At 47.1% G+C, this 27,917-nt stretch overlaps 2 protein-coding genes across 5 annotated transcripts in view; one reads left to right on the top strand and one right to left on the bottom strand.

Moving 5' to 3' along the window:
* Positions 1-27,248, top strand: part of LOC119433728 (crustacean hyperglycemic hormone) — an 82,531-nt gene extending 55,283 nt beyond the window's left edge. Inside the window, exons 1-4 of one of the 4 annotated variants that reach the window (XM_037700985.2) lie at positions 4,198-4,328; positions 6,141-6,304; positions 15,308-15,543; positions 26,453-27,248. In XM_037700985.2, the coding sequence (XP_037556913.1) occupies positions 15,308-15,543; positions 26,453-26,561 (345 nt within the window). In that variant the 5' untranslated portion in view covers positions 4,198-4,328; positions 6,141-6,304 and the 3' untranslated portion in view covers positions 26,562-27,248. Of the gene's footprint in view, positions 1-3,980; positions 4,140-4,197; positions 4,329-6,140; positions 6,305-15,307; positions 15,544-16,821; positions 20,192-26,452 lie in introns of those variants that run through there. The other 3 variants (XM_049658185.1, XM_037700984.2, XM_037700987.2) reach the window with 3 other exon arrangements.
* Positions 1-27,917, bottom strand: part of LOC119433311 (alpha-crystallin B chain-like) — a 407,637-nt gene that overhangs the window by 275,580 nt on the left and 104,140 nt on the right.

The raw sequence follows: 27,917 nt of genomic DNA, 5'->3' as shown, positions 1-27,917 counted from the left end.
CGCCCTTACGAACCTCCAATTTTCTTTTCATTCTTGCTTTTTTGACTCCTCCTCTCTCAACGGTATACGAAAGAGCCGAAACGTCGTGCTCTAATCAGTACACACCGACTCCTCGACGACCGTGAATGCATGTATGACCGCGAGTTCACTTTTACGCGGCTGGAGGTGCCATTGACATGCCCCCTACCCAGCCAACACAACGCAGCCATCACAAATAAACACAAAAGTCCCACCAACCTTACTCGCGGGGACGTCAAGGACGTCAGGGCAGACGCGCCGAGGCTCGTACGGTTGCCGAACAGACAAACAATCCCGGGAGCATGCCCGAACTTGCTTCCGTGAGCCACCAGGGGTCGCAACTGACCGCAACACCTGCTGGGGAGTGGTGCCCCCCCTCCCTTTTTTTTCGGTGGAAGGGGAGAGGAGGGAGCTCACAGCGTGGCTTCATGCTGAAGACTTCGCACCACCAGTTCGGTGCAGTACGTATCCCGGAGCTGTGCGACTAATTTGTACTGTATGGAGTATAGTAGTAGTGGTAGTAGTAGTAGTGGTAGTGGTGGAAGTAGCAGCTGCTCTAATGGTGGCAGTGGCCGTACTAGTTGTAGTAGTGGTAGCAGCACCATTAGCCGCACTATTAGTACCTGTGAAATAGTAAGGAATGTCGCAGGCAATATGTGACTGTCTCGCGGCAGCAGAGAACATGCAGAATAACAGAAGTCAGGGAGAAGGTTCCAAACACAATCACGACACTCCGTAAACGCAAGTTTGGTGCAGTACGTCCCAATAGCTGTGCCGCTAATTGGAATACGATAAAGACAGGAACATCGTTTGCACCATAGCAGTGACGGTAGCAGTTTACTGTAAATTCGAAGAGGAAAAAAAAAGCGGAAAAGGGAAAGGCGCGGGCGTATCAAACGTTTCAATTTTCGGTGGACAGCTGAGCTGCCTTGCGAACATGGAAACATACAGAATAACAGCGGTTGGATAAAGAAGGCGCTGGAAAGTTACGATAGAAGAAGCAGTTGTACAGGAAAGAAAGTAAGAGCACATAAAGAAACAACGTAAGCGCATAGATATGCGTAAGAACACAAATTCTAGAACGTGAACAAACACACGCAATATATAATATGAAACTAGTAGAAAAAAATATACAAACACGTTGAGGAGCGTTCATACTGCAGACCCGTGAATCGTTCGTCGTAGTGACTACATACCCTACCGGGAATTTGACCAGCGCAGCTTCGCATATCGCTTCGAGGACTACTTGTCGAGTGCTAACGGGAAACGCATGTTCGAGACGGTCTTGGCATTTGTTGACGTTGTAAGATTAAAGTTTTGGCGTTATCTGTGCGTGTAGCGGGAGCGATGTAAGCGTTATCGTCTGCCGTCCTGCGGCCCTTCGAATCCGTGCTGTGACCCCAGCGGACCCCTGGATGGTATGCTGATTCGGAATAAAGCTCCTATGATAATGAAGGGCAGCACTGCCTTAATTACGATAAGGACTTTATTACGGAGCAATAACTCGCGGATCACCAACGGGCTGCACTGCACCTTCCTCAACCACAATACCACACAACCGCACTGTGGCAGCAGCTATGGCGCCACGATAAGGCTATCCTCACAAATAATCATAAGAGGACTCTACTTGTCTAACGAATCGCCAACAAACTCTCCTCCGCCTTGCTCGTTCACAATACCCTACAAGCCAGGCTGAGAACGTCCCGATTTATTTTATTACTGTCGCTCTCTTATTCTTCTTTTTATTTTTTGTTCTTCAAGTTGGCATGTGACTTCGTCTTTCCGCATGACTCTCCCTTTAGCAACCCTGGAAGCTTATTCGTCGCGTATGTCATTTCGAATGCAGTCCACCCGATTCAATTCAAATCTTTTTTTTTCCGAAATGAATGACTTAGCAGCTTAATGAGGTGAATGCCCCCCTCTACGCGATGGCAGCGAACTGTGTAACACAAGTAGGTTTGTACAGGCACGGTGAAGAGTTACCAGGTACAATGGTAAACGTAAATAACGCAGCCCAATCTTGACCAATACCCCTTAGTCGGTGCATGGTTTCTTTTTCGCTACTACACTACAATTACTACACACCATCTCGGCACACAAAAGTAAAACGAAAATTCCGCCTTCATTCCACCCTGTCAAAGTGTGTGTACAGCGAAGCTGTTTCCGACGTTAGACGACATATTTGCAAATTTTCTTCTTGTAGCGCAAAAAAAAAAAAAAAAACACCGACGTAGACGAAGAACGAAGACACACACAGCGCCTGTGTGGAGGTGCGACATACATCTTCATTCTTGCAGGCCCTCCGCCTGGCGCGAGTGCGTTATTGAACTGATTACATTTCTCAAAGTAAAATGCGTCACAAAATTCGCGAAGTACGACTTACAAACAACCTACAGGCATGGTAGCAACGGATTGTAATTCGAATATACGAGAAAATGCGTGGACACTTAAAAAAACAAAAAGCCCTTTTCCAGGTGCCGGTTGTTTTCGGGTGAGCACTTCACCGGGGACTTGGGCGCGGACGCCGCACTGCACGCAACTAACCCCGACGGTGCCCGTCCGCGGGCGGCAAAGGGGCCGCTGGAAAGATTCCGAAAGGAATACCGGCGCCTTGAGTAGTCGCGCGTAGGACCTTCGTTTCATTCTTTCCTTCTTTCGTTCGCGACGCGTGAACATAAAGGCAAGAGGAAGGCCCAGCTACAACCACCCGGTCATACCCCCCTCAAAAATGTGACCACGCGGTTCACAACTATAGGTATTGGGACGAGGCAGGGGGAGGGAAGGGGGATTCGCTGCACGAGACGAGAAGAAACAGCAGAGCCGGCCCCCTTAAGTACCCCCCCCCCCTCTCCCCGCGAGATCACCCCATACCGATTCCCCCTCCCGCTACCGCGCATTCCTTTCAATAGCCCATCGCGCATTCCATCTCCTCTGAGCCGAGTCTCATAAAGAAGCAAAAAAAAAAATAAAAATCTCAAATTACAGAGAGAGAGAGAAAACCTAGCCGCCTATGTAAGGAATACACGGCGGCAGAATGAAAACAAGGAGTAGGTAGGTTCGGAAACGACAGAAAGAATGCGAAAATAATGAAAGAAACACGCTGATCAGGAGACAAAAGATCGTGAGATGGTGGTAGCCTGCTAAGAAAGCTTGCATATGCGAGAAATGGGTTCGTTGTATCGGTGGGCGAGCGACGCCGCGGATGGTGTGTGTGTGTGTGTGTGTGTGTGTGTGTGTGTGTGTGTGTGTGTGTGTGTGTGTGTGTGTGTGTGTGTGTGTGTGTGTGTGTGTGTGTGTGTGTGTGTGTGTGTGTGTGTGTGTGTGTGTGTGTGTGTGTGTGTGTGTGTGTGTGTGTGTGTGTGTGTGTGTGTGTGTGTGTTGCACACAGTTCGGGGGGGGGGGGGGGGGGCTAAAGAATGAAAACACGTGAGTTTGGGCGAGGAGGTCGTCGGCGCACGTAATTTGCGTCTGCATCAGAGAGACCAACAGTGCGAGATATGAAGGGGAAAAAAAAAGTATCGTGGAGTGGCGGGGCTGTGTCGCCAGTTGCCTCAGCTCTTCGCCGTTCTTTCATCAGCCACTTCGAGAATGAAGAAACGCGAGAGGGAGAGAGAAACGTACGAGGCCTGGAGCGGTCGCAGGAAAAAGAAAAAAAAAAAAAAAGACGTCCAGACAAGAGCGTATGAAGAAACGAGGAAAACTGTACGCGAGCACAAGCAGTGCAGTCTTCTCCCTCGTTGCGGGCGCGTGAGCTCGTTGGGGGGAGGAGGGGAGGGGGGGGGGGGTTACACCGCGCGCGCGCGTAGCATCCCACGTGACCCCCGCTCCGCGGTGACGTCTGGGCCGACGCCCGCGCTCGCGACCAATAGGAGCATCGAGCGCCGGTCGAGCCCCCCTCTCGCTGCTACCACGCCCCCTCCGAGGCGGAAAATATAAGCGTGGCATGACGGGCGCGTACTTTCAGCCGACGAAGCCGACGTAAAGAAAAAGGGCCACCACCACCACACGCACCGGAGATAAAAAAGCGGGGCCCCCCTCGAGTGTTTGACGAAGACCGCACCACCGCTGTGTGAAGACCACACCCGCCGTTTCAAGGAGAAAGGAAGAGAGACCCAGCAGCCGTAGGGGTATCTGCCACTTGCGACGGTGTATTTATTGGCATTACGACGCGTTGTGTTCTTTTGCCTTGGTTTTGCCCGCCAAACTCCCCGTTCAGTTCTACCCCACCCCTACCTGCTGCCTGCCGCTGCTGCTGTTGGTGTGAAACTTGTGGTCATCCCCCCCACCGCTCCTCGCCGTGGACTGAATCGGTGCGTGATGCTTCTTGAATTGCCTCGGTTCCCGCCATCACGCGGAACACGACCCGTATACGTTTTGCTGCTTCTTTGCCTCGTTTCGGCCTGCCTACGTGCTTAGAGGTGCGCACGCCCCTCTCCCCCGAACCACCCCAACCTCGCTCCCATTCATTCGGTTGACCTACCCTACGTGCACGGTGCGAGCATACGACCCCTCACTTCCGCACCGCTCCCCCCTCCCTGATGATCTGTTGTGCACTGCTCTAAGCTGTACCGCTTACTTAGTGCTGCTACTGGGACGGTGACAGGTGTCTAAGAGGTTGACAGTTCGCATGTAAACAAGTCGAGGTGACTCGCAGGCCGTTCAATTAACGCTATCTCGTGCGTGTGACGCTGCTGCCGAGAGGAGGCGCGGTTATTCGATGCTACGTGTTGGCTTGAGCGGAGCTGTTGTAATCGTTCGCGGAGGCGGAAACAAAAAGCAAAAAAAGACGTACATGCCTCTTTGCATTTTATCACCATTACCATGTTCCATGTCCACATCCTATACGTTCCTGCATGTACAGCAGGTTCGCACAAGTATCAGATGACCCATATGGGGTCCAATGGGTCTTATGTAGGACCCATTGGTCCCCATATAGGTCCCGCAAGAGCCTTATTCTATTTCAGCTCTCTTTCAGACAAACCTGAAAGCTCTCGGAAATAGCCTCCTCTTATCAAATGCTGTTTCAAAGTAGTGAGCAGTATCTACACGAACTGTTCGGCTTATGAGATGTTGTTAACAGAGTTCGTATTAAGGGGGAATCTGCTGTATGTGTAGCTACGCTATACCCTTGGCGCGCTGTCAAGGAAAGTATAACCTTAATCTTACGTCTTTGTTTTCTACGAACTTTTCCTTCACTTTAGCTTGGAGAGTTCTAAGCTCTGCGACAAGCTAAATAACAATTCGGCACAAGCTCCGCCCACATAACCGCGCTGCGCCTGTCCTCTGTGCCTCTGTGCACTCCGAAACATATAGTTACCGATGAACGCAGAATTTGAGGGAAGTCGGCCCTGACGTCACGGGAATACGCGAACGTAATTGGCTAGCGCATCTACACAAATTCTTTTCGATATGGTGTATTGGCCACTGCGTTTGTTAGGTTGTCACTGACTACAGTAACTTTTTTCATTTGGTTGTGAATGCTTCCGATATATTTAAGTCCCTCTACGAGCTTGGCGTTAAATATCCGAGCACTTTGTGTCCGTAGCCACTAAAACCGTAAAGCGCTATGTTAATCGCCTAGAGTACTCTTGCAAAAGTCGTTATAGAAATTCCGTTGTGTTCCTACTGAGATTTTGCCTCCTCCAGTAAGAATTTGTTGAAATGCAATTTAATTCCAGGAGTGAGTTTTGCTAATGTAGTAGAAACTGGAAGTCTAAACACTAGGCTGCGTGCCTATGCTGCGCACAAGATCAAGCTTTTTCTCAGATTGTGCGGTCCGTAATCTTTCGAGGCCGATTGTACATCGCCGGAGAGTATAGGATGACTCGAAAATGGCATTAAAATATGGAATGAACGCATTATTCCCGCAAAGTGAAGTTGCCGGGGACCTCTAATACTGTTTTCATTACGAAACGACAGCACGCTAACACAAACGTTCCATAGCGTATATACCACAGTCTCGCATCGGTTTGGCCAGAAACGAATTCATTACCCATCTCCTTGTTTTTTACCTTTTCGACATTGACTGACCAGCCCCTTTTGTTACTATCCGTTACATTTTGTTTTGTTCCCTCTTTTAATTTGTTTCTCCCGTTCTTTTGTTTATTCTTTTGTTTCACCAGTTCCCCGCACCTACCATACCCACCCCGATAGCTCTGAGTTGGATTACCCGTTCGTTCCCGAAGGAGACCTCCCCTCTCCGGCCTCTCATTTCTGGCATCCGTAAATCGCATCGAGATCAACTCGGCGGCCGGAATCGGACTCAAAACGTTTCCCAAATCAACAGGTACGTGGAGTTTCCAACGTGAATGTGCTTCACGCCAAGAAGTACGTTCATAGTTGGAAGTTGGAAAGAAAGGGACGTCGTTGGAGGGGGTAACGAACGTAGGATCACGCAAGACATAGTTTACACGGAACGTGCGAACGCTGTTCCGTAAATTATCGCCGTGTACGAGGCTTCCTGTGCAGAGGTGGGTGGAGGCGTCGCTGCAACCTTAGTGTATCCAGTGTTGCTGCGTGTATCTCCATATCAGCCCCCGAAAGATTATAAGCCGATAACGAGGTACGAGAGATAGCACATGAACATGGACTCGCACCGCGAAACAGCCACTATCTAAGTTGCTCTTAAATATCAACCCAGACCTTGATGCTTAGTTCGTGGACCACAGCATCGAAGCCGCTCAGTTAGTGACGCAGCAACATCCCAGGCAAAATCATCAAACTGGAAATTAAGGAGGAAATATACGATATCTATACGATGTCGATATCTATACGGTTATATAGCAAAGCCGTCGACTGGCGAACCCGAGACCTCGACTGTATAGTTCTCTCGAAGCCCGTGTGTACTGTTCTCCTAAACGGTGCGCTTATGATCTTCGACGAATCTCGGGCCTATCGTGTTCCCTTTATTTTTATAGTTCCAGCGCCCCGTTAGTTAATGTTGACCGTCGTTTCTCGAGCCGCCTCGCTCACGCATGACATGGCTTTAGAGCTGTGAGTACTTACGAAGAAAGCTTATAGCTTCGTATAACGTTCTTCGTTGCAAATGAGAATATATACTTGCCACTCGCACAAAAGTGGGATTAACTGCAAGCGTAGTTCTCTCGCTGGTACACCGAAAAAAAGTTAGTAGCGGTCCACCTTCGGCTACCACCATCTATCATGGCTCATCTGATTAGTTGATTAGCGATGATAGATTTCCGATGTATATATCTATCTGTATAGTCTGTGGCAATGTTTGGTTGTCAGTTCTGCCGTATACCATGCATGGGAGTAATGGGTATCGCGCGTGGCTTCGGGCGTTCTCGGGAACGTGTTCATCACTCCATCTTTCCAAATTTCGCAGCAATATATATGTTCTAAACACGTGAAAGCGCTAAACACGCATAACAAATGTTTATTCGTTGCGTTTATAAAGCAATGTCTTGATGGAAGTTACCAGTATATATTGCGAAGTCAGAGTCGTTTGATGCTAGAAGGACTAAGGTTTTGACAAATCCGTCATTGCGACAGCACAGCTGAACCTCCACACTTGCAATTCCCGTAAACACTAGAGCCGGTGTTCCCACTAGTCTTTTTTTTTTTTTTTTTTGGGGGGGGGGGGGGCAACACTGTGCCCAAAACAACAAAGAACGCCGACGTTCGAGGTTTCGTTCAAGTCTAACTGCAACGCTAGCGGCGGAACCGTTTACCTTTTGCTCGCGCTATACAAATGATGGCCTTCACGCAGCCTTGAAAGCCCGGTCGTGGTCGGCGCTGAGTCAGTGGGGTGAGCGCCATTGTTCACCGGATCTGTAGTACACGCGCTCTCGCGAACTGTAGTGGTTTTAAAGGTGGACGACTCTCCGCGTACGCTTGCTCGAAACTTGGGTGTGCCGTTACGATCACACCACCCGCCCGCGGGAAGGCCCGATCGCGTTGCCCTCACGAGGTCTTCTACACGTGTATGGATTGCGCGTTGCGAACGCGGTGACGGAATGCGAAGTTGCCACATCTTCTCGGATTGGATTGGCTTGTATAGTTGCGCCCTTGGAGCCGTCACGATGTAGGTTAGTTCGCAGTTACTGCGGAGTGTTGAAAGTCGTCCCGTGTGTTGGTCAGATTAATATAGCTTACATAAGCAGGTCAATCTGGTTGCGGACCTCGGTTTGTCTCGAGGCATGTCCCTACAGAATAATATTATCTTGGCCGAGTTGGTGTTCAAGTAACATGATACTTGGTAGCGCAAAAACTCGATATCTAAAAGGTAACAGCGAAAGGCGAAAGGAAAGATGAGCGCTCGTCTTTCCTTTCCTCGCGCCTCTCGCTGTTACCTTTTATATTTCGAGTTTCTTACGCTACCAAGTATCATGTTAAGCATGTCCCTACGTCTTGAAACAACGGTCAGACCGTTATCGCGAAGAGCGCGCAGTATCCTAGCTGCAGTTACTACGACCTTATAATCGTTCCTTTTAATCGGTGTCCCTGTACGTTGGAGTAGGATTAAGTTTTATGCTTTCAGTTTAAGGCTTGCTGTCTTGTTGTTGTATTTGATATATGGGACCAATGGATTGAGATGCGATTTCAGAAGATGCGAGAATACCACCGTGAATTATGAAGACGTCCCTAATATCGTGCGCCTTCTTCCGCCGTCTGTCGTCACGCAAAAGACGTGCAAGTGCGAATCGAATATTGGCGTAGAGTTTCCTACAAAAAGCACCAGAGGGAAATCTGGTGCTGCGATCGCTTGGTTACCATGGGAATTACTGGCAGTACATGCATTTGTCTAAGCTTCCGGTTTGTGGCTACAGACGTTCTTGAGGCTATATTTACTAGCTTTATCTTGATAAGTTTCCAAGCAATCGTAGTTTCGTTAACACAGCAAGGCAATCTGCGCACACGCAAAATCATGCCAAATTGTCGCATTTATAACGTGATAACCGGTTTGATACAATCGATTTGCAGAGTCGCAAACCCGTGTGAAGGCAGAAGGACGACGTTTTCAGCAAATAGTGAACAACCATTGCTTGTTGATGATGAACTTGGTGTTTTGTGGCACAAGGGTCACAAAAAACCAAATTCATCTTAAACAAGCAATGGTTGCTCAGGCCAATAAGCGCCAGCCCACAGTTAATGAGTTAACAATGGAGTAATGAATTATGTAGTTGGTTGTGACATGGCTGTAAGAGGCCTAAAAGACAGTGGCTGTAAAGTCCGTAAAACGCATATGTAATAAACATACGGAAATGACCAATGAATGTACTCTAAAACACAAGAGATACATTGGGAAGGGAGGATAAAACGAACTACAATATGTCCTTCAACCATTCATTTGTTAAAATCGTGCGTGACATTCAATTGCATCTCAATAGAAAGTAGATAACAGGAACAAATAGTAAATGAAATCACATCAAATTTCCTAAAACTACTTGTGCGTAATACTTGCAGCTCCTGTAGGCACTAGAACTAGCGTTTCCTCTAGTGATTTTGGAGAGAACACCATGACAATAGGAACTTTTCGATTTTGCGCAAACAGCATCGCGAATGTTTTCGCACGTGAGAAGTGACAGAGTATTTAAAAGAGATACAAGCGCTGTGTTTATAAGCAACGCAGGCGACAGAACCCTATTATAACAGAGGAAAGAGACCGTCGTCAACGGGTGTCTGTTTTGCAAGCTCTCCGCATACGCGTGACCGTTGACTAGGCGATATGTGATGGCGTCCCGCTTTTCAAAGTCGCCGTGCGGAGCGCTCGCGAAATTCGATACGGAACGCCGGATGTTGTGCTATGTGCACGGAGGCTGGAAACACGAATATCTCCTCTAACGCGCGAAGCCAGAGTCAAAGTACGGCACATATGCTATAGTAGCGAAGGCTGGAGGGTGCTTCGCCACATTTTTCGTTATAAAGAGGTCAGCGGCCGAGACGTAAGCGAAAGCTGTTCTTTTTTTTTTTTTAATTCGCCCGCCAACAACATGTGTGACAACCAAAAGGCGCGTGATAGATTCGCTAAAATCGATAGACTCGTTAAAATCGACACCTCGAACAGAGAACACGTTGGACGCGCTTCGCTTAGCTCCAGTGAACAAGTATAGTAATGTGGTTGTTTGTGGAAATTAGATATAATAAATAAAGGAAGGGAAGGATTAATTTTTTTTTCTGGCGCTAAGTGTACTGTAGGACGTGGCGGGGACGAAACGGACACTGGATACGAAGCGTACACGAAGTGACTACCAACTGGTTTATTCTCAGATCAAATCGCAGTTTTTAAAAGCACACAACGACGCATTGCAACTGCATGAACTATGGTTATAGCAGGTCCACGCAGATCGCGTGGTCGCGTATCTGGTTGTTGGAAAAATGAATACACACCTAAATAGCCCAACTCATAGCTGTTCTAGAAGGGAAGAAAATTACTTCTGACCGCACTGTAACTGTCTAGCACAGTCTGTCGACACCTGAACGGTCGGCAGTTGGGAGGGTGTTGAAGTGTAAAAGGACAGGGAGAGAGCAAAGCAGAGAGGATGTAGTGTAAGGAAGAGAACTATTTACGTATCTACGCCAAAGCGACTAGGTAAAAGTTTAACCTTAGTTCGCTTGCCTTTTTAATTGCCTATTATTGGAAGCTTACATTCGCGAAACGTCGTCTGGATGGTGACCGCTTGCAAAAGTTAGGTTAGGCAGGGCGCGCAAAGCATTCGGAATTCCGAACTATATTTGTGCGCGGGATACGATTAACATCAAATCACGATATGTTCTGTGTGCCACGTTAGTAAATGTATAGTGAAAGGGGACGACCACGTAACTACATGTGCAATGGGAATCCACTTGTACACCCGGCTTCTACTCGGAAATATGGCATTCGCACTCTTTTCAAACGTATTCTAAATCGAACTCCCGATGGCACGCTTAGCGGTTGACTCATAAGCAACGTTTTCCTTGCCCGAGGATCGTGTATATGACAGAGAGGACATGTCCTTGAATGTCACAAAGGCCGGAACTATATATATTTGATGTCCCTTAAAGACGACCTTCTGTTGTAGATATATCGCGTTTCGCAGACGACAGAACCTGTTGCGCCAGCAGCATTTCTTTGTAAGTACATATAAGTAATTGTGTCAAGTACGGGCAGCCCTCGAAATAAAGCCGCGAAGGGCAGGCACCCCGGACAACGGCCTTGATTTCCTGACTTTCACACGGGTAGCTTCTCTTCTTTTTTTTTTTCTTTCTCTCTGTTCGCGTTAATGCTCATTAATGCCGACTGAATCGCCGTCTGCACCGATTGCCAAGAATCAGTCGCGTCGTCTGCACCGCCCCTTGTCGTCTGCATCTCACGCAACGCGTCGTCTGCTAGCAAAGCTCCTCACACGGTGACGTCACGATCCGAGTAAAGTTGGCGCCGTGCCCCGCGTAGCGTATATATCGAGCCATGGTCGGAGAGACACGCCTGTTTCTGGAAATTGCCGCCTTCAAAGCGGAAGAAAAAAAAATCAGACGTACGATTTATGGGCGTCGATCGCGCGAGAAATTTAGCCGCCCACCTGCTGACAGCTCTCGCCGCGTCTCTAAGACCGAAACGACGCCAATGCGTCGAAGGGCCCCAAGATCTACAAGCACGCGGTGACGTTTCGCGTAGCAAAACCGGCCGCGGAATACGGTGGTACGGATACTTTGTTTCGCGTCACCGTTTGAACGAGTGAGATGCAATCGCCAATCTCGTCAAGTATTGCGACGACGCAACTATACGAGGAACTTTTCCGCGTACGTGACTTCGCGCGCGCGCGCGCGCGCTCGTAGTACGTTTGTCACGCAACGCCCGCGCTCTCGCATGTATAAGCGGAACGCAAGAAATTTTCCATCAGTCCTCGAACCGCTGCTGCATGCATCGGTGCGCACAATGGTGGCCAGACGACGTAAATGATAAGTTATGAAGTGCGCATACGAAGAGCGCCATCGGATCTCCGGGTTCCAAAGAATTTCGATGAGTCGAGAACCAGACCAGCTTCGTTTACGAAAGAGAGGGAGCGAGCGAAATGACACAGAAGGGGGGATGTTTCTTCCTACCTCGCAATTCTCTTCCGACAACAAGCCGTTCTTTTTCGCATTCTTGCGGAACTCCGATCGACCTTTCCAGTTATCCGCGTGACTATATATGCGAGACTTGCACGGGCACACAAAGGGCCACGCAGGTGATTCCTATAAATATACAGGATCCACATTTCGAAACTATACGTAAGAGAAAGGCTACGGAACCTCGCATTCCATTCTAGAACGACCCGCGCGCAGCAACTCGTTCTCCCGCCGTCCGTCCGTTGTCCCGTGGAAGTAAAGAGTTATGCGTGTGCGTGTCTGTCCGTGCGTGTCTGCCCGTGCGTGCGTGCGCGCTTACGCGAGCGTGGTTCGGAAATTATCGTTGTCCGCGTCTGGGGCTGTACAACAGTCCTGTAAACGCCGCGCCGGCAGTGCATCCACGATTGCGAAGTGTCCGCGAGCGAGTGTGTGCATGAGTTCGTGGACTAGCCGACGTAAACCGGCTTTGATGGGGAGAACAGCTAGAGTCAACTCCGTAATCGCCCAGGACCGGGGAAAAACCAGAGGAATGCGGTGATCCTTCGAGCGTCCAGCGATGGGCGTGGTATGACCGGAGAGAGGAATATATATAGTAGACTTCAGGGGGGGGGGGGGGGGGAGGGGATATATATATATATACACACGGTGGTCCGTTTTCGTCTGTGTAGGCGTGGTGCCCCTTTCTCTATGATCGACAACTATACCTATAGAGCTGTAGCTGCGCGAACGAAATGATGCGTTAAGTATGGACGTGCGGCGAGTTGAGCGCAGTCTTTTTTTATTATTATTATTATTATTATTATTACTGTTGTTATTCCTCCGTCAATCTTTCCTTTCTTTTCTTTTTTGTCCCCCTCCCTTTGCAGTTCGTTCCCGTTCATTAAATGACGTCATTGTCTGCAGGCTCGCGAAATTCTTCTGCTGTCGACCCTTTCTATAACCCTCTCGGCTTTCCTGGAAACACTGCAGGAAGCGGCCATTATGCGTGATGGCGCAATCTAACGCGATTCGGTGCGCCTCTCTTTCCTAAACAGTAACTCGCCGCGCATTCTTCCTCCTAACTATACATGGGTTCGTGTCTCGACGCACGCTTCTACGAAATGTTTCCCCTTGCAGTTCGTTCCCGTGATTATGATTATGGCTTGTGATATTAATGCGACAGCGTTAAGGGCCCTGTGTCGCAGAAAATCCGGCGTCGGTGTCGGCGTGGGCACGGGCGTGCCGGTGTCGTTGGCGGAAATAATAATCCCGAACCACCCGAACCGAGCAGGCCCTCCGCGTGGCACAAGGTGTTAGTGAAAAAAATTGAATTTCTCAAAGTAAAATCCGTCCGAAAAATCGTACAGTACGACTTAACGACTTCCTACAGACGTGATAGCGTCGGATTGTAATTTGAATATATGAGAAAAAATAATTCGGTTGCCAGGAAGCCTGATAAGCAGCCAGGGATCATTGAATGCTATCGCGTTCCACTCCTAAAGGCGAAGCGTAAACGTTCTCCGATTTTTTTATTTTTTGTTTCTTTTTTTTTTTTGTGATGTCAGAAGAAAGACGACAAGATCGTCGACAGAAACGTACGTACAGTCGTCGGCACCGTTTGTCACAAATGGATGTGAAAACACCGAAATGCCAAAACACCCGTGTACTTAGATTTAGGTGTACGTTAAAGAAACTCCAGGTGGTCCAAATTATTCCGGAGTCCCCTCACTGCGGCGTGCCTCGTTATCAGATCCATGGTTTTGCTACGTAAAACCCCATATTTGTTTTATGCGATAACTGGAACTCAAACGACACGAGACAGCGTCGCGACTTGAATCGACCAGAAATATTTCATCATGCAGCGCTATATACTGTTGTGCAGAGACAGGATGACCTTGTAACTCATGCACGAGCGAACCCAAGTGCACGGCACGATCGGTGCAAACGAGATCAGGACATCAACCGGCGAGGGACACCGACATCACGACGCATATAGAACTATATGCAGGAATTCCGTGACTAATGCATTTCACCTTCGCAGGCGCTGCAGAAAGACCACTGCGCGCAATGCTGCGCGCCAAAAGAGTGCGGCATTTGATAAGGGCTTTCAGGGTTAAGCAAGCTCGGCGTTACGCAATTGGGGGGGGGGGGGGGGGGGGGATGCAAAAACGCCTATGTCCCGTGAATCGGGGCATGTTAAAGATCCCCAGGTGGTCGAAATTGGCTCGGCGTGCCTCGTAATCAGACTACGGTTTTGGCGCGTAAAAGTAAAAAAAAAATTAATTAAAATATTGAAGTTCTCGCACTATAGCTCCCCGTGACGTCATGGAGCTCGACAAAGTCTGAGCGATACCGTTTCATTGCTTTCCTGTACACGGAAAGATTACGTTGCGATCTAAAGAAACGAAGGATTAAACCTGGCAGATTCTGATAAATGTTTCAGCGCGAAAGAGACCTAAATACAGGAAGATGCGTTGAAAACCGCGACGTCACTGTGGCGCAGTGACGTTGTGGTTTGGGCGCGAAATTCAAACATTCTTGCATTCATTTTTGACGAATGAAATCTATATCCGTCATTCCCACCATTGAGTTGCATACAAATATTGCTAGAGGCAACCTTCGGTGCTGTGATCGTTTAGCTGCCATATAATAACGATGGCTAGTACCGTGGATTTGTCAATAATATTTGGGCTCGTGGCTCCAGACGTTCTTATGACGTTAGTAATTACGCTTGCACTTTTCTAAAGTTCCAAAACAATCAAATGTTTCCTAAACACAGCGAGGGAATAAGTCGTTCTGCACATACTTGAAAACTTGGGAATGCTGCATTCGTACAGCACTATTTCGCTGACCACGGTCAAACTTGCGAATTCACAAATCCCACTCGAAGCCAGAAAAACGAAGTTTAGGCAGATTCACCGTATTATGCTTCATTCCTATGCTGTCTGAACCGCCCTACTTTTAGCCCCTTGCAACTCCAAAAGACAAAATGTACGTCCAAGACATGGTGGCCATGACATGTTTCCGGCTACTGCAACCGATTCCGGCGCGCGCAGCCCGCAAAAGCATAGCCTTCGAGATCCGTTTCTGCACGTCACTCCAGGGAAACGGTCGTTAGATGCTGGATTCGGACACCGCCTATTAGGCACCTGGTTTCCCTTCATAGTTTATTTTCGCTGTGTAGAAAACACTTTGTGCTGTAGATGTGTTTACACGGATCGCTATAGCGTGCCATGCCTTCTCTCCCGGTGGTGTCGCGCAGATGAGTGCCAGCTTCCCGGTGGTGCCCGCTCGTTGGCTGGCGGCTGCGCTGCTCGTGTGCTCGTTGGTGGCGCTGACGCAGCCAGGCAGCTGCGCGGCGCGCAACCTGCACAAGCGCTCCTTCCTCGAGCTCGGTTGCCGCGGGAACTTCGAGCAGTCGTACCTGGCCCGGCTCGAGCGCGTCTGCGAGGAGTGCTACCAGCTCTACCGCGAGCCGCAGGTCTACAACCTATGCAGGTACGGTATATAATTACGACACACGTGTTTGCACGTAAGCGGCGCGCTCTTTGGCCTCGAAGAAATGGTAGTCGAACCTCGATATAACGGAACATGGTTATAACGGCGCGTTTGAGGACGGGACACCGAAAAAATACACGGAGGACAATCGCCGTGCATTCTTTCTGTGTCCCGTCCTCAAACGTGTCGTTATAACCATGTTCCGTCAAGTCAGCAACAAGCTAGCCCGTATAAGTCCCTTACCCTATATAACGAACGCGGATCTAACGCGTAATGAGATATAACGAAGTAAATATAAGACGTTTCTCGTCGATATCGACGTCTAAGAAATAAATCCTTATAACGAACATATGTTCGTGTCGAATGCGAAATCGTTATAACGAGGTGTTCCTTATGCCTCCATGTACAGTTAAACATTTGATTTAACCAAGTAGACGGGAAAGCGGGAATTATTTCGTCGAAACGAGAACTTCGCTAAATCGAGAACTTCGTAAAATGAACACACTCACAACACATGCATCTGCTGCATGCGCTCACACTTATTGCACTTATAGACAGCGGGCCAGTTTAACGCCCCTTGTTTTCCTTCCTGGGAGTAACAAACCTTCTAAGCAAGTCAATGGCGCCCGTCACTAAACTGAATCCCGCATGCCAATAATTTGCCTATATTTCTCCCCCACAACAATTTCGTCAAATAGTACGAGTTGTTAAGTTTACTTCGGTTGCTTTGAGATTTTTCGGTGCATTATGCAATATGAATATGTGTCCGGGAATATCGAAAGCTTTTCGAGAAATTAAAGAAATTCGTACAATTGCGCCATGGGTTTCGTTATATCGAGGTATGACTGCTAATAGTAATTTCTCCTAATTACGACGCTAATATGGGGCCTAAAGTTTACATATATCGAAGTAAATTGCACAGCTTCCAAAATATATGTAACTGCGGCGCTATGTATCATGTCGTCGGACATGAAATTCTGACAGCAAGACAAAGAAAAATTGGGCGGCGTTCGAATTCCAACGACGTCCCCGTTTCGAATCTGGGCTCAAGTCATTCATACTGCTGTCAGGGGAGATCCTTTATATAGGGCGCAGTTCCCGCTCTGTCTTCTTGCTTCTAGATCGCCCGAACGAGTTATATACATAGAAAATAACAGCGCGTGCTTTGTGAATGCGAAGCAGACACCCCTTGAAGGGTGTGACGGCAACTCGTCTAACCACAAAGTTTTTTTTTTCCTTTTTTTTTTTTCTCTGGCCTCCTACACGACCGGCCAACAGAGGCAGCTGCTTCAAGAACGAAAACTTTGACCTGTGCGCCGACGCCCTCCTTCTGAAAGACGAAATGACCGATCTTCGACGCATGATCAACTACGTCTACGGATGATCCAGAACCGTCCCGGCATCTGCTTTAGTTCACGGGAAGCAGGCAGAGAGGAGGTCGAGGCAGTGTGTTCGCTAGAGATAGTAGATAAAGAGAGAGAGAAGAGAGAGAGTACAACTTTGAGAAAGGGTAGCTAAGAAAAAAAAAAAAAACTCAGCCTTCCTCTCTGACTACTTCGACTCCTTACGATAGAAAAAACAAAACAAACAAAAACAAACAAATCAACGAAACGACACAACGAAGAAATGCAAAGCGACCACTCGTCGAACGCCCATCGAACCATCCGTCCACGATATATACGAAAAGCGACAACGAACTTTCTGTTTATTGTCTATTGTATAACTTATTTAATTATTGAGTGTTTCTGAGAGATTGATTTGAGAACGAATCAACAGATCATGAGTGTAGTGAGCGCACGCGATATATTTGTTTTCCTTTTGTTCTGTTGTATAGTAACCGCTCATTGCGAAGTTCGTAAGACGGGGATGCCGTCGCGCGAACTTGTGCTATAGTGAGCACGCTGGCCTCGCGGCGTTAATCTTCCTTTTGCTTTTGTTGTCATTGTTTTTGTATTCTTGTATATTGTTGCATTGCGTTGTTTATGCAAGAAGCCACGTGCTCCGTTGGAGAGAGTTCGTGATGACGCCCGTGCGCAGCGTCAAAGTCGATGCGCATCGAATCTCGGTTCTAGCCATGCGACTATTTGATAGCAGCGGCTCGTCAAGAGCAACTACGCGCCTTAAGAGCGGCTTGGAAGGTCTGGAGGAAGCCGCGGTTCGGTGACGATAAGTGCTATGTTCTTAGTGTGAGTGCACACCTTCAAGGTTCCAGGTTCGAATGCTTGCGAGCCCTGGGTCAGCTACGACGATCCTAATACAGTGAATTGCCACTTTTGCGGTCCTCAAAGCAGTTGAACGTATAAATTGGTAGCCTTATGGGTATAGATCGTGAAAATGGATCCTAGATCGTGAAAAATGGATCCCGGCAACCACACACCGTCTCAGATAATCCGTGCAGTGCCACGTAAGGTACGGATCGCGTCAGCTAACAAATAGCTAGAACCAGGGGGAGGGCTGTCTAACTGTCCGCCGCTAATCCGTTCGTTCCTGACGTCTGCTGATTAGGATTACGGAGGGATTAACGGCCGATCTCCTTTTCATGTGGGGCAGAGCCGGTTCTCGTTCCTGATTGGCTGACGAAACCGCTAGTTTTCAGTGCACTACATAATGTTCACGAGGTGGGGTATATACTGTTATCCTGCTCCGCAAAAACGAATAGACGAACAAACCGCCTAGCAGACGACGTAACATTTAACGTCTGCTGCGGCTGAAAAAAAAAAAAAAAAGCTACGGATTTCTGCACTTGTGTATTGGATTTTACCGGTAAATACGTCGGGCTTGATTTAAACGTGAGATTCTATCTTAGCAATAACCTGAATTATGTATGAAGGTCCTAACCCCAAGAACATGATCGGCTCCAATCACTCCGAATGTGAAAGCTGAAACGTACGGAAGTTATTCATACCGTGCTGAGAAATTCGAGACCGATCTTGGGCGAAAAGGAGGAAAATGTTGTCTGTATATCTAGGGCTTGCCTGGCAGTACTTCAGGGAGAACTCGCAGGCGAACTGATTATAACGTTTAAACTTCAGGCTTTCACCTCTGCAAAACTGGTTGCCGAAATTCGCGAACAGGCCCGCCAGCACTCCTTTGAAAAGACGTCGAATTTTCAGTTGAATATTTAATGCTTCAAAATTAAAGGATTACAATAATCATTCATTCAAGCCTCAAATCACAGAGTTCTTGATCAGAATGATCGATTGGACGGTTGCACCGATACCCTCGAAGGTTTCTGCGTTCTCACACCAAGGGCATAGCTTATCGTAGGATCTGATAACTCGAGAAAGTAACTTTTCGGACTTGTTCCTATATGCAGTTCTTTTTTTTTTTCCCTTATTGCTGTTACATTTCTGTTCATTTTGTACATACCGCAAGGACATTCTGTCGTTTCTGTACAGGAGAATGACTACTCTTTTAGACGATTGCCTTTTTGCTGGTCACCGACTGAGATTAATTGAGGCTTGTGTTGTTTCTTTTATCTTGTTTACGTGTTTTGTTGTTTTTAACCTTGAGTCTCATCGCGTGTCTATTCTGTGTTCTGCGTTGTCTTCAGAGAGACTATACGCTTGTACATAGAAAACATACGTCTGTTGAGAACACATCTTTTCATTTTAATTTAATGCACGCTGTGCACATAGGTCCGAGACTCGTGTATTTTATTGTATAGAACCGATACCGGCGAATATACGCCTCATTTTTTTTTTTGCGCGCGCGCTGAGAAAAACAGTATTATTTATTTAATATACATCTTATATGCGCGTCTTATTTATGTTCTAAGTTATGCATAAACATATACAGGGTGTGAAATGTGAAGGCGACTGAGAGTTTAAAGCGTGATTGAGAGCCGAGATTTAAAAGAAAAGGAGAAAAACGCCACCGCATTTTATTGCAGAACTGATTCTTGATATTAAATTGCATCTCAACAGAAAGAGAATCGAAGGCAACAAAAAGGTCAATAGAAACACAATTTATACGACGATTTTCTAAGGGTTGTTAATATTTATTTTGTGATATTGTAGTTATTCTGCGCTGAATAAATTGGTCTTTGTAGCCGGATTCTTTACAAATAATGTTTTCGGAATGTTTTTTTTTTTTTTTTATTTTTATGCCGGAGGTAAAGGATTTCGGTTTTCTTTCTTTCTTTTTTTGTGCAATGTATTCCGCGCCTACGCGATTTTACATTTGTGCTCAGGATGGTACGATAAGACACTGAGATACCGAAAGATCCGATTGAAAAAAGTATATGTTGATAGGGCGAATGAGACTATGGTACATCATATGTAGCACGTCTATTTATTTCCTCACGATTCTGAACCGCTTTGTTCTCTTTGATGAAAGTGTGCTTTCACCGCATTTCTTTTGTAGAAAGAAAACAGAGTCGCTGTGGCATTGGTTTACACTTGCTGTTCCTTATGTACACGTATGATTTCTTTGTGTTCATGGTTTCTGGCGGGGAAAAAAAAAAGAGGGAAATATGCACAAATCACAAAACGAGAATATATTATATATATTTACACTTGAAACAAGAAACAAACCAAGGAAAAAAACGGAACCTTGGAAACATTTCCAAGATGCCAAGGAAGGTGTCTCCTGCGAACGAGAATGGGAGAGTGAAGAAAAAAAAAAAGAGAAATAAACATGAAAAAAATGCAAGTCACACTTTGCGTTCAAATATTGTGTCGTTTCTTTTATTTTGTGTTTCCATTTGTGACGTGTGGTTGGTAACATGATAAAGACACGAAAAGCTTTCGCACCCGGATTTCGCCACTTAAATTCACGTGACACGCAGAAATTATCTCATCAAGCAGCCGCCGAAATAATTCGAATGGAATTTGCCGCATTTCATATGAAAAAGATCAATTCTGCAGACTGTTAGGAGGAAAATTTCGGTTTAGGGTCCTGAAAGCATTTTGCGAAAACGGAACTATTAAGTCGGTGAATTTTCGAACAAAAATAAATTGAATCATGAGTTTTACAACACGTGAACTCCACAACCAAGAACCTGACAGCGAAATCTGTTAATTGCATCTGTTGAAGTATGTCTGAAGCGGACAAGTAATTATGATTCATTAGTCGTGGCACTCGTGATAGCATGCCCGGCTCGGCTGCGGGAAAGTGCGTGGTTCGAACCTCTCCGCCGGGAGCACAGGTTGATAAGACTGATGCAATATCGATATATGCTTGATTTGCAAAAAACAAACTCAAACAAAATGCTATAACGTTCCAATTTTTACTGAAATGTTACTTTATTTCTACCAGTTTTGCAAAAGACTTCTTCGCAAGTTAACTGTCTATAATAAAGTGTCCTACAATTAATACATCAAAATTTCCCGATTTAGATTCCCTATGCAAATTCACTGTATTGCGACATCTGGCTTTACTGAGGAGGTCCATAAGTGTAAGCTCGATGCCTCACTCTTTCGAATTTCCCCGTTTTTTTTTTTTTTCGGAATATAGGAAATAAATTAAAGCCCTGAATAGAAAATCCACTCCTTACAGTAAGCAGATTTCAAGTTCATCTTTTAAATGCAGCAAAACCTAACCACAAAGTCGTTCAGTAGATGCCGAGGATAGTGAATCACTCCACATTTGCCCTGCCTAAAGGTCTCCTCTTAAACCGAACCATTGCGTAGCCGTGAACGAATTAGGTAGTTCTAGGCGTATTGGCAATTCTTCTTGAGAATACCAACGTAACAATGATGACGCAGACGAAAAAGGCAAGTACAGCCGTAAGGACATGGCTACCGGATGAGTTCAATAAGCAGGGACTTTTAGCTTTGGCGTAAATAGCAGCACCAAGAGCCGAAAACAAAGAGGCTCATGTCAGTCGTCGGATAATGTTGAGAGTTTTAAATGCTCCGCATAGTTATTAACTATTTGCGCACGCGTAAATACATTATTACGGCGATGCCCATGGACATTGGAAAGCGAAATACGCATGACCGTGTTCGCAATACCGCTATGCGCCGTAGACGCAAACGGCAGTGCTGGTGTTGCCGTCTTGCGACGCTTAGTTCAACCATAGCGCAAGGAGATGCTACCGTATTACAATAACAGACAGTGTGCTAGCTGCTTATAACTGCTGGCTTAACACCGTCGGCATGCAGTAAAAAAAAAAAAAAAAGAATAACATTTGTGTACAGTGGCTCTTTTCTTGTCCTTCGACCTTCTACAACAGTCAGACAACGCAAAAACTTTTCCGACATGCTGTAGTTGAACAAAGCGCCACAAGGTGTCACTACCAGCGATGCTACTTTCATTCACGCCTTCGGTGTTTCCACTATATTCTATAAACGGAAATACCCGTGCAGACGGGCTAAAGCTTATTCGTGACCCGGTAAACTTCAATTACTAACTATAGGTTAGTCGACTAATGGCTTCCGAGATCGCGCCGCCCGATCACGGGGGCTATGGTTGACTGCATATTGTTTCCTATTTAAAAAAAAAAAAACCTACCAGAGAGTACTCTGGCTCTGCAGTCGCTCAGTTACTATATAGGACTGATGGCTAGCAAATAGATTTGTCTTGTCTTCGTGCATGTCGTTTCAGACGTTTTCGTGACTTTACTGGTAATGCTCAATTTTTTTTCTAAATTTCTAAAAAAAAAAAAAAGTCATATCTTTCAAACGCACGAAAGCAATAAGTTCCTACGTACACTGAGTCACCGCGAATTGTAGCCTTTATGACGCAACGTTTTGTCGAAAATGATTTAACTGCCAAGTCTCGCAAAGCCGTCTGACGCCAGAACGAAGAAGTTTAGGCAAATCCATGAAGTAGCCACCATTCTCACGTTTGCCTGAACAGCCATACTTACACCTCACGTTCACACTAGCGGCAGAGTTCTATCGAGTAATTTATCGTATAGCACGGTGGTGCCAGCGTAGCTTTGGTGTTGGGCTGCTAAGCACGAGGTCGCGGGATCGAATCCCGGCCACAGCGGCCGCATTTCGATGGGAGCGAAATGCGAAAACACCCGTGTACTTAGGTTTAGGAGCACGTTCAAGAACCCCAGGTGGTCCACATTATTCCTGGAGTTCCTCCCACTACGGCGTGCCTCATATATCAGATCGTGGTTCTCGCACGTAAAACCCCATAATGTTTTGTGGTACCAGCGTGTTTGCTTTTCATCTCCATTCATCCGCAGCCACCGGGATCCGAGCCCAAGACATCGTAATCCTGCTCGGCAACAAAACACCATAGCCACTAAGTCACCGGCCGCAGCGGGTCGTGGCAAAAGTCTAATGCGCGCACTTCTTCAAACGAGGATATTAGGCCAAAAGATCGCTGTTAACCTGATCGCGCAACTTTTGAACGACTGAAGGAAAATTTCACCAATGGTTCGAAGAAGCGCAAGCTAGCTGTGTAAGAAAATAGGAGGAAACGGAGCACGCCATCGTGTAACAGAAACTAAAAAAAAAAAAATAGCGTGACAAGTGAGAGCGCTGTGTATTGTTGTTTGTTACCACGGGAATTACTAGGGGGGCGTGTTTAATCTCAATAAACAACGCTTTTACAAATGAGGAAAGCATACTGTAAGTGTGCTTCTAAGCACATTTGCGGTCGTTGGCCGCAGTAGAGGCGGGGAAAGTGCACCTAACGTGCGCTTATCGGCAAGGAAGTAAAAGCTGCTGTACACAGGTAAGAACTGGAGGAAAAGTGATGCACAAGAAGTGACTTCTGCATAGCTCGGCTGCAGAAACAATTTGGCGCGGAAAACGAGGCGCCCGCCCCAGCGAGACTAACGATCACTGGTGTTCTTGTTTTGTTTTTGTTTTCTTCCCTTTAGTCATCAATGACGATCAAGTGCACTATTCGATCAGTTGCGACACGAGAATTTGCGAGATGTGCGCGCATGCCATACATTACAGGTCAGGTTTCCCTGTATAGACCTGCAGAGATACGCAGTTGAGGACACTCAAGCTTCTCCGTATAGACCTGCTGATACGCAGTTGAGGACACTCAGGCTTCCCGGTATAGACTTGCTGAGATATGCAGGTGAGGACACACAGGCTTCCCGGTGTAGACCTGCTGAGATACGCAGTTAGGACACTCAAGCTTCCCGGTATAGACCTGCTGAGACACGCAGTTGAGGACACTCAAGCTTTCCGTTATAGACCTGCTGAGATACACGGTCGAGGACACTCAAGCTTCCCGGTGTAGACCTGCTGAGATACGCAGTTGAGGACACTCAAGCTTCTCGGTGTAGACCTGCTGAGATACGCAGTTGAGGACACTCAAGCTTCCCGGTATATACCTGCTGAGATACGCAGTTGAGGGCACTCAAGCTTCCCGGTATAGACCTGCTGAGATACGCAGTTGAGGACACTCAAGCTTCCCGGTGTAGACCTGCTGAGATACGCAGTTGAGGACATTCAAGCTTCCCGGTGTAGACCTGCTGAGGCACGCAGTTGAGGACACTCATGCCTCGAAGTATAGGCCTGCATGCTGAGATACGCAGTTGAGGGCACTCAAGCTTCCCGGTATAGACCTGCTGAGATACGCAGTTGAGGACACTTGAATTAGCTCTACTGGTTAGCCGGCCGCGGTGGCTTCTCAAGCACGAGGTCGCGGGTTGGTCTGCCGGCTCCGGCGGCCTCGTTCTGATGGGGACGGAATGCAAAAAACGCTCGTTTACCGTGCTCCATGCTGAAGAACCTCGCATGTATGGTCAAGTAATCATATCTATAAATATAATTAAACCGGAACTCCTCACTGCAGCGTCCTTTTTAACTCACCGTGCACGTTAAAACCCATAATTATTTAGCTTATTGGTTAATGCTACGGAAGCAAGTGAGTACTGTGACGTTGAACGGCCTCCGAGATCGGCCCGCATTGCAAACCAGAATAAAACAATTGCGAGGAGACGTGCACTGCGTGGTATCAGGCCTACTATACTCGCGGTCAACTTTCTGCATGTGGCAGTGATGGGAAACCTACGGGCGCGTGGCTGCTGCACATGTGTTACCACGCCAAGTAGTCCGGCAGCGTTTGACAGTGCTTTTGGTTACTCGGAACAGACGCTGAATCGACGCAGGTTCCAGGTGCGACGGTTTCGCGTTTGCCCAGACGCGGAAGGAAAAAGCGGCAAAATGAGTAAACGTTTACACTGTGTGGTGTGTTTTGTTTTATTTAACTGTTCCTAATAAGGTGTTTACGTTTCCTCTTCCCCAGCCTAAACCAACGTGGATTAAAACGCGGGACTCTTTTCAGAAGCGCTCTCACTTGTGCGCGCTTTACCTCTGTAGCTTTCCCTTCATTGCCACAGAAAGTTGTCCGCGAGCATAGGTAATCACCTTTTGATTACGTTGCCTCCGGAATCGGTCCATCTTACTCGGCCGGAAAGTCGTTCACGCAAGTAAAGCAGGGACAAGAAGTGCCAAAGTCTATCTGTGCATGCTCAGGGGAAGGCAGCAGCGCCAATCCGTCAATCATGATGTCTATAAAAGACGTCTATTCGTGCTGCGTATCTTTATGACAAACTCGCGCTGCGCTAAATTCCCCCGCAAACGGCGGGGACGCGAGTTACCTGTGAAAAATGCCTGACTGATTAATCCAAGGATTGTGCACGCGTATGTAATAGTTTCTCAACTTTCCCAACTCCACCTGCTTGAAGCAGCGGATTTAGACATTCATTTAGTACTTTTGTAGGCCATGATTCCCCTGGTCCCTTACCCTACCTATGTCATAACAGAGCGATTTCAACGGCAACAAGCGACCAACCACAGATGTCTGGTTAAGGGCCAATTTCCTGCTTGCTTCAATGAAAAATCAGGCAAGAAAGAAGCGTAGTGACATTACTACTACTACTGCTAATAATAATGATGATAATAAAGTACGACAGAAATGAGTACTTTATTACCTGCTGACAGCGGTATACGGCTGAATATTACTAAATTTATTTTGTTGACGCACTTATTTTTGCGGTCATGGTGGCAGCTCGAAGCTGTAGATAAAAAATGTCGCAATTTCTGCCGAAAAGCGAAGCATCGATTAAAATAGAAATTAGTGGACAGCTATACCAAGTAAGGATAGTAGGTTTATCGGCCGTATAAACTTGTAAACATAGGCATCCTAACTAAATTAACAAGCACGGTGTCACCTGTGTACCAGCAAACATGAACGCACCTCACTCGATGACCGCGGCAACTCGCTGTCAAAACGCTGGAGTGAGTAAGCGCGCGGCAGCAGCAGCGAGCGAATTGACCATCGTGCTGCGTCTCGCATCAACGCGAACTAAGCCGCGAAAATACAGCACAGGGCGGACTCTGTCCCCGCCGCAGATGGCTTTCAAGGTACAGCGGCCCAAGCGGCGCGCGCGGCCGCTCGGGCCGCCCGCAGTAGAACCCCCCCCCCCCCCTTTCTACTCTCCCTCCGGAGCGTTGTGCGCGACTGGAAGACGGTGCTCTTCCTTCCCGCTTCCCTCCCTTGCGTGCGTGAGATTGAGCCGTGATCGCCGGCTCACCTTCGCACGCTTTCACTCGCACATACGGCGCGCGGCGACGATTTTATCGCCCTTGAACTTTATACGGAACCTCACGGCGACGGCAGGAACACGAAGCAGTGCATTCCGTGTGTTCTCCATCACAATTATTCTTATTTATTTACAAACATTGCTGTCTTTACACAAGACATAGCAGGAGTACGTACAGATAGTGAATACATTTGTGATACAGGGTACAAAAAAGTGTATTATGCAATTTTTGGACATCGACATGGTTAGGTAAAATGTCAACAAAACTACAACATGATAGGTTAATCAAAAAACACCTAATTAATTTCATAATGCCACGGGTAATTACAACAGTTCATGTAAAGCCCTTTGGTTCTGGGACTTCATTTACACGTTCCGAGCTACGGCAACACAGTCTAACCGCTGCTATTTCTCGTTTCTTGTTTCACATCTGCGCAGGGACAACTGCTTCAAGAACGAGAACTTCCTCAAGTGCGCCGAGGCCTTGCTTCTAAAAGAAGAGATGGACAGTCTCAAGAGCAAGGTCGACTACCTCTACAGCCGCTGAACAAGAGTGTATAGAGAGAGAGAGAGAGAGACGGGCCACTACCGGCGATCTATTTTTTGATTTGTACAACACGCAAACGCCATCCGAGAGACAACCACCCAATACCGCCCGGAAATGCCACCACCATCACCGCCACCACATCACTAAGCGAAATAACGACGCCTATATAACCACGGGACTGGATGACGACAGCTAACAGCTGCAACGCCATCTGCCTCGTAAAGGAACCGCTACAAAATATATTTTGCTGAAGCCTCCGCCCTCGTCAAAACACAACCCTTTGCCTGCTTCGGAAGCGCCCCCCAGCGCCGGGGAGAAGCAACACGTGGTCCGGTCACGTGACGTGACGACCACTATAGCGCCACCTTGCGTCCTTCTGCGTCTGTGAAAACGCTATACTGCCTTTCTATCCTCTAGGACGTTTCACTTTAGCTTTGACTTAGTTCGAACACAATTCGAGTGCTCCAGTGCCTGCCATATATTGTTATATAATATTTATTTTGTTGACGCAATTGTTTCTGCCGTGATGGTGGCAGCTCGAAGCTGTAGATAAAGAGAAAAGAGTATAATATTGAGCTTAAAAAACTAGTCGGTGCTTTTTATGCTCTATATGCGTGTTAATCGTTGTTTCGTTCGTTTATGCCACATTTCCCGACCCACAATGTTCAATAAAAACTGGAAAGCAAATGTGTTTGTGTGTGCTGATTTGTTGTACGTCGGATGTCCATGTACGGACACCGACGTCCAACGAGAAGGCTAGAGCAAATATGTTCCTGGGTGCAAAACTTGTAAAGTGTGTGTGTGTGAACGAAGCGCTGGATTTAGAAACATTTAAGAACGGAGTGGCGCGCTGTAGTCACAAATCAACAACTGGTAGCAGTCGCTAAATGCACATTTGTCCAATGACTCCATTGTGTCCAATGCGCTACATTTACCAGAAGCAGAGTACTCGTAAGGTAAAGAGAAATGCTAACAAATCCTGGCAGAACCAACCTTCGGTTGATATCTTATAGTAAGCGAAAGCTTGCGCATTACGACAAGTGACGCGCTGTCGATTTCTGTGATGAACCTGCCCCTCAGCTACAGTGGCGGACATTCCAGAGAAAGCGGTAAGTCAGCATTACAACCTGCTCAATCGCAAGACATGACGTGCTTGACATTGCACAAAAACGAGCACAAAATTTCGTGGGAGTGACCTTTACAGTATACGTGCCACCTGGCCCGCTTCTGCGTTTGCTCAGCCCAGCCATGCGTCGCCTATATAGCTACGGAGAGGCATCTGCTGTAAACCTGCATATAATTTTCCCTCTTTGAACAATGGTCATGCACTGATTTGCCTCGTGACAACGTAATAAT

The sequence above is a fragment of the Dermacentor silvarum genome, chromosome 11 (assembly GCF_013339745.2).
Source record: "Dermacentor silvarum isolate Dsil-2018 chromosome 11, BIME_Dsil_1.4, whole genome shotgun sequence".
NCBI lineage: Eukaryota > Metazoa > Arthropoda > Arachnida > Ixodida > Ixodidae > Dermacentor > Dermacentor silvarum.
Note: the sequence above shows the minus strand (reverse complement) of the source record. Positions and strands in the feature narration are given on the sequence as shown.